This window comes from Mizuhopecten yessoensis, unplaced genomic scaffold (genome assembly GCF_002113885.1).
Source record: "Mizuhopecten yessoensis strain PY_sf001 unplaced genomic scaffold, ASM211388v2 scaffold11069, whole genome shotgun sequence".
In the NCBI taxonomy this organism is placed as follows: Eukaryota; Metazoa; Mollusca; class Bivalvia; order Pectinida; family Pectinidae; genus Mizuhopecten; species Mizuhopecten yessoensis.
In genome coordinates this window covers 218,086-223,949 of record NW_018408864.1, presented here as the reverse complement: position 1 = coordinate 223,949, position 5,864 = coordinate 218,086, and the positions used below count along the sequence as shown (strand labels likewise).

Genomic DNA, 5,864 nt, shown 5'->3' with positions numbered 1-5,864 from the left:
CAGTATTCTGTATACCTGTCCTGTAGATTTATCTCAGTATTCCGTTTATCTGTCTTGTAGATTTATCTCAGTATTCATTGTAATTATCCACAATGGTTTTCAACAGTATTCAGTGTTACTTTCTTGTATGGTATTTCATTTCTGTTTATTGTTTATTGATACAAATCCAATATATTATAATAATAATTAAATACAAAGTAAATTTAATTCTATTTATAGTGTGGATTTGCATATGTTATGCAGAACTATTTTTATAGGTGGAAGGACTTCTTGCTTTTGCCTCTGCATCTATTAATTAAAACATACCGTGACCGGTTTACTGCTTTACATGCAAGAACACATGTCACGTGACAGGCGATAGCGTCACTTGAACAAATTTTGTCAGAGGCCAAAGGTAAGAAGTTTCGATCATTTTTTATTGTCGACATAGTTCAGTGATTTTGTTGTCCTTCCGGGGCACAGTGCGTATGGTATGGCGGTTAAGCTATCCGTGTTAGGTCATAGCTATATCAGACGATTGAAAGATGATGTTTCTAGGCCCAGGAACGGCTGGGAAAATCTTAACTTAAGCGAGTCTGAAGTGGTGGTCAAGTTTATGGGAAAAGGTGGCGGAAAGTGAGCGACTTAACTTCCCTTGATTTCTCTTCCCATTTGACGTTGGAGCGACCTGATGCGGTGCTACTGCAAATTGGGGGAAATGACGTTGATTGTTTTGATTCCGATCCCTTAAAGATCGCGAGTAATATTGTGGCCGTCGCTGAGTGGATGGTGTTCGGATTTGGAATACGCCAGGTTTGCGTTATGCAACTGCTATTTCGTAAGTCAACGAGACACATTCCTGTTGAGGTCTACAATGATAGAGTATGTACAGTGAATGGGAACTGAAGGCTCGTTTGTCGCATAGTCATTGTATTCACTACTTCAAGCACAGGGGACTGAAACAGTGTGAAGTTAACATTTTTACGCCCGATGGGGTCCATCTCAATCAGCAGTACGGTGTGCCTAAATATGTCCGCAGTGTTCGGGGTGCAGCTATTCAGACGTATCGTCGATGCTAGGTATGCTACCCAAAGTGAGTAAATACGCAGTTGGTCAGAATTAATTGTGATTGTATCAGTTTTTAGGATAGCCTAAGCGGCAGTTTTACACCGCTATTTATAGCCAACATGTGGTTGCGTGAATTTTTTAGGGTAACCTAAGCGGCCGGTTGGCACGGCTATTTATAGCCTAACTGTGTGTTTCTAGATGTAGACTAGCGTCTGGGTAGTTTGTCGGTCATATTTGTAAACATTACTATACAGGTTTTACTTAATTCGTAGTGATGGTGCATATTATCAGATGGCCTTTTCACAACGGGCAGGTTCGCCTGCACACGTGCTGTCGAGCCCGGGTATAGCGGGCGGATTACGTGGAGACAGGTGTGTATCGGTGATATTGGCTAGGGTGTAGACAACGTTCATGTCGAACGAGTTGTAAATAACATGAAATCGGCTTAGGAACTAAAAGTTGAACTTGGACTTTGTGTTTTGGTACAGTTTCCTTGACAAAGTCGAGGGTTAGGTACCCTGTCATGGAAGGGCAAAGGTTTAGGGTCATTCCCGGTGTAACAATACCAGTTTGTGTTCAGTATGGTTAGCTTGACTGGATTCCATAGTTGTGTTAGTCACATGTGGGTAAGGGTCACCCTGGGTGTGACAGATATAACACATGTGGTATGTCTAGCTTACAAGTCTGATGGGTTCTTATCGCTCTGCCAGTAAATATATCAGAGATTTTAGCTTGGCCAGGTACTATCCTTGTGGTAGTTGCATGTGGGTTAGGTGAAACCCTGGGTGTGACAGGTAGTCCACATGTGGTACGGCTGGCTTGGTGGTGTCATTTGGTAGAAAGGCGTTTTCTTGGTATTACAGGTAGGCTAGCATACATTTAGGTGTCGGTTGAATCACATATTATATGCTGGTATACTAAATAGCGACACTAAATCTTCATATAGATATAATGAACATATATTTCTGGTATATATTAAGCAGCTATTTTTATGCTGAGGTCCATACACTGAATTTTATCGACTAAACTTGACCTTACTAATTTGTTCAAGGGGCATTGTGTTCCACTTATCGCTGCATTATTATTTGCTTAATGATTGTGTTTTTTATTTGAGTGTGTCAAGATGCCACCAGGACGGCGCAAAAGAGCGGCAGCAGCTAGGCATACCCTTATTCCAAAACGGGAAACAGAAGAAGTCGGGGTCCAGCCGGGTCCAACAGCTGTCCAACTCCCTGGCACAAATGCAGTGCCCCCAATATCAGCTATTGTAGCCGACCTTCTGGTTCAAATGAGAGCAGAGGGATTAGTGCTAAGACAGCCAGCTCAGCTGCCTGTACCATCAGGAGCGTTCACACAGCCCACAGCTGCTGCAGGGTCTGCTGAACAGACAGACGCGGACATGTTCCAGCGGGGCAACCAGGAGGAACAACCGATGTTCCTGGCACAGGCCAATAATGCATCACTGCTGCAGAGCTCGGCCCCCACAGTATCGGCCCAATATGAGGTGACACCTCAGCTACCAGTGGCAGGACAAGGGCCATCACATCTGTCAGCTGCAGCAAGGCCTGATAGTGCTAGCGCCTCCTTTCTGGTGGAGCAGGCCATGAATAATATAACAGGTACACCAGCTCATGATATAAGTACACCTATTATGTCTAGCGTCTCCCGCCCCCTTGATATGCATGTTGACACCCGCACTAAGCAAAAGATTTGGGCGGATCAATATGTAGATTTTGGATCCCTGCTCTCAACCAATGGTTCAGAGCAGTTTAATATCACAGTTACAGACAATACCCTGGCTTTAATTCCTAAAACGAAACCAGTGGCAATAAAATCTATGGACCACTGGATTTCAGCTTTTCAGGTATTTGTGACTGTGGTGGTCCAGGCCAAGCCGGAATTAGCTGGGCCTTTAATGAAATATGCTAATATCATCCAGCATATCTCAAGGAAGGCGGGGGACCTAGCTGCTAACCATTACGACGTTAATTTTCGTAAATGTAGACAAGCGGCTCCACACCAACTGCCCTTTGACCAGGTTAATCAAGAGCTGTTTCTGGAGGCTATGACCTATAACTTGGCTCGTAAAGGTCAGCCCAGCCAGAATGAACATGAACAGGGACATGCGCAGGGTAAATCCACACAGGGCAAAGTTTGCTTTGCCTTTCAAAGAAAAGGGGTTTGCAATCGTCAGCACTGTGTGTTCAAGCACCTTTGCAAAACCTGTGGGGGTCCTCATTCCTTTCGGAAATGTTCAAAAACAGACAACTATGCACAGGTCCCCTCCAGTGGCAGCTCAAAACCCTCCTCGGCACCTAAACCCAAAAGCAACTAATAACATTTTAAGTATAACGCCGGTCAAATTCGACAGACTAGCTCTATTTCTCCAAGGCTATGACAGAGTTTCTTTTCAATTTTTACAAGCAGGGTTCTTGGAAGGTTTTTCATTACAGTTTCATGGTATTCGTTCCTTCAGATTAAGCAAAAATTTAATTTCAGCTACAAGCAACCCGGAGGTGTTGTTACAAAAAAAATAATAAAGGAATAGCCTTGAATAGGATCGCAGGCCCCTTTTCTGTCCAGCCATTCACAAATTTACAAATTTCTCCCCTGTGTCTGGTTCCCAAAAAAGGACCAGGGGAATATAGACTCATTCATCACTTGTCTTTTCCCGAAGGGACCTCTATCAATGACGGCTTAAGTGATGAGGACAAAACAGTTCATTATGAAACTTTGGATGATGCAATTTTTCAGATAAATAGGTTCGGCAGGGGAACATTATTATCAAAAACAGATTTAGAATCTGCCTTCAGAATGGTACCTGTGCGACCGTTAGACTATGAATTGTTGGGGATGAAGATAGGGGAATACTATTATTATGACAAGTGTCTACCTATGGGATGTTCAATATCTTGTCAGCTCTTCGAAAAGGTCAGCTCTGCCCTCCACTGGGTTATGCAAAATTATTTTCAAGCTCCAGGGGTCGTCCACGTGCTAGATGATTTTTTGTTTATTGGCCCCGACAGTACTAACCAGTGCCAAGTAGCTTTAAACAATTTTCTGAACATGTGTAAGCTGGTGGGGGTTCCTATCAAACAGGAAAAAACTGTTACACCTACCACATGCCTTACTTTTTTGGGTATAGAACTTGACACGCAAGCCATGGTGGCTAGACTGCCAAGTGACAAGGTGCAAAAGATATCGACAGCTTTGTCTGAATTTTTGCAAAGGCAAAAGGTTACCCTTAAAGAACTCCAATCTTTAATCAGTCTGTTAAACTTTGCTTGTCGGGTTGTGGTTCCTGGGAGGACCTGGTTACGGCGACTGATTGATTTAACAAGAGGGCTGACAAAGCCTCACCATCATGTCCGGTTGACTAAGTCAGCTAAGGCTGATTAAGAGGTTTGGCAGATATTTATCAAAAACTTTAACAATTCCACCATGTTTTTACCCAATCTCTGGGAAACTTCAGAAAAACTCGATATGTTCACAGATGCAAGTAATAGTGGGTTTGGTGCTATACTTGGACGTCACTGGTTTTATGGGGAATGCCAAGACGACATGAAACAATATCACATTAATGTTAAAGAGCTGTTTCCAATCACGGTGGCGCTCGAAGTTTGGGGAAGTTTGCTCAAAAACAAGTCAGTACTGTTTTTTTCGGACAATCAAACAGTAGTATCTATTATAAACAAACAGACATCTCCCAACCCTGACACGATGGTGCTATTGCGTAGGCTGGTCATAGTTTCTCTGCAATTCAACATTCGTTTCCATGCTAAACATATTCCGGGTAAAGAAAATGTTCTCGCTGATTACCTGTCTCGTTTGCAGGTCCCACAGTTTCGTATGGCGGCTCTGCATATGGACAAGCTCCCAACACAACTGGCGGACAATCTGTTACATATTTAAATGCCAAAGTTCTAGAGCTTGTCAATTCTGCGTTGACGCCTAGCTCACAGCAGATGTACCATAGAGCATTTGTATCATTGTCACGGTTTGCCCAATCAGTTCTGCACACAGAGTGCTGTCTGCCCATAGACGTGAATACCTTAGTCATGTTTATTGCGTATTTGTCTAAACTACGGTTTTTGTCCCCCTCCTGCGATAGTCATAGAATCACTATTGGATATTGCACAATGACTACATGTATTTTAGGTCAGTGTGTAGTGACATGTAGTGTATACATGTTTGTTCTTTATGTCGTTTTGTGAATAAACGGCCTATTTCATATCACACTGGTATTACTGGTTGTCATTTGCTTTTTGTATAATGAGTATGGCTTGCTGTGTGGCTAGTGTAAAGAATCGCACACTATAAAATAATAATTAAATTCAAAGTAAATTTAATTCCATTTATAGTGTGGATTTGCATATGTTATGTAGAACTATTTTTATAGGTTGAAGGACTTCTTGCTTTTGCCTCTGCATCTATTAATTAAAACATACCGTGACCGGTTTACTGCTTTACTAGCAAGAACACATGTCACGTGACAGGCGATAGCGTCACTTGAACAAATTTTGTCAGAGGCCAAAGGTAAGAAGTTTCGATCATTTTTTATCCCGCCTCCATCCCCTCATCTCCACCAAGCATTGGGGATATTTAAATATACTCATATTTAATCTTCGGAGAGTCATTTATCATGATTGGATTTTGTTTACTTACTTGATGTATGCAAGGGCAAGGCGGTTTTTGCCCCACTCCTGCGATAGTCATAGAATCACTATTGGATATTGCACAATGACTACATGTATTTTAGGTCAGTGTGTAGTGACATGTAGTGTATACAGGTTTGTTCTTTATGTCGTTTTGTGAAT

At 42.3% G+C, this 5,864-nt stretch overlaps 1 protein-coding gene across 1 annotated transcript; it reads left to right on the top strand.

Annotated features, from left to right (window-relative positions):
• The first annotated feature begins 2,281 nt into the window (after positions 1-2,281).
• Positions 2,282-5,282, top strand: LOC110465274. Its single transcript, XM_021520981.1, has 2 exons — positions 2,282-2,666; positions 4,882-5,282. The coding sequence occupies exons 1-2, from the start codon at positions 2,336-2,338 to the stop codon at positions 5,259-5,261; spliced, it is 711 nt and encodes a 236-aa protein (XP_021376656.1). The 5' UTR covers positions 2,282-2,335; the 3' UTR covers positions 5,262-5,282.
• The last annotated feature ends 582 nt before the right edge of the window (positions 5,283-5,864 follow it).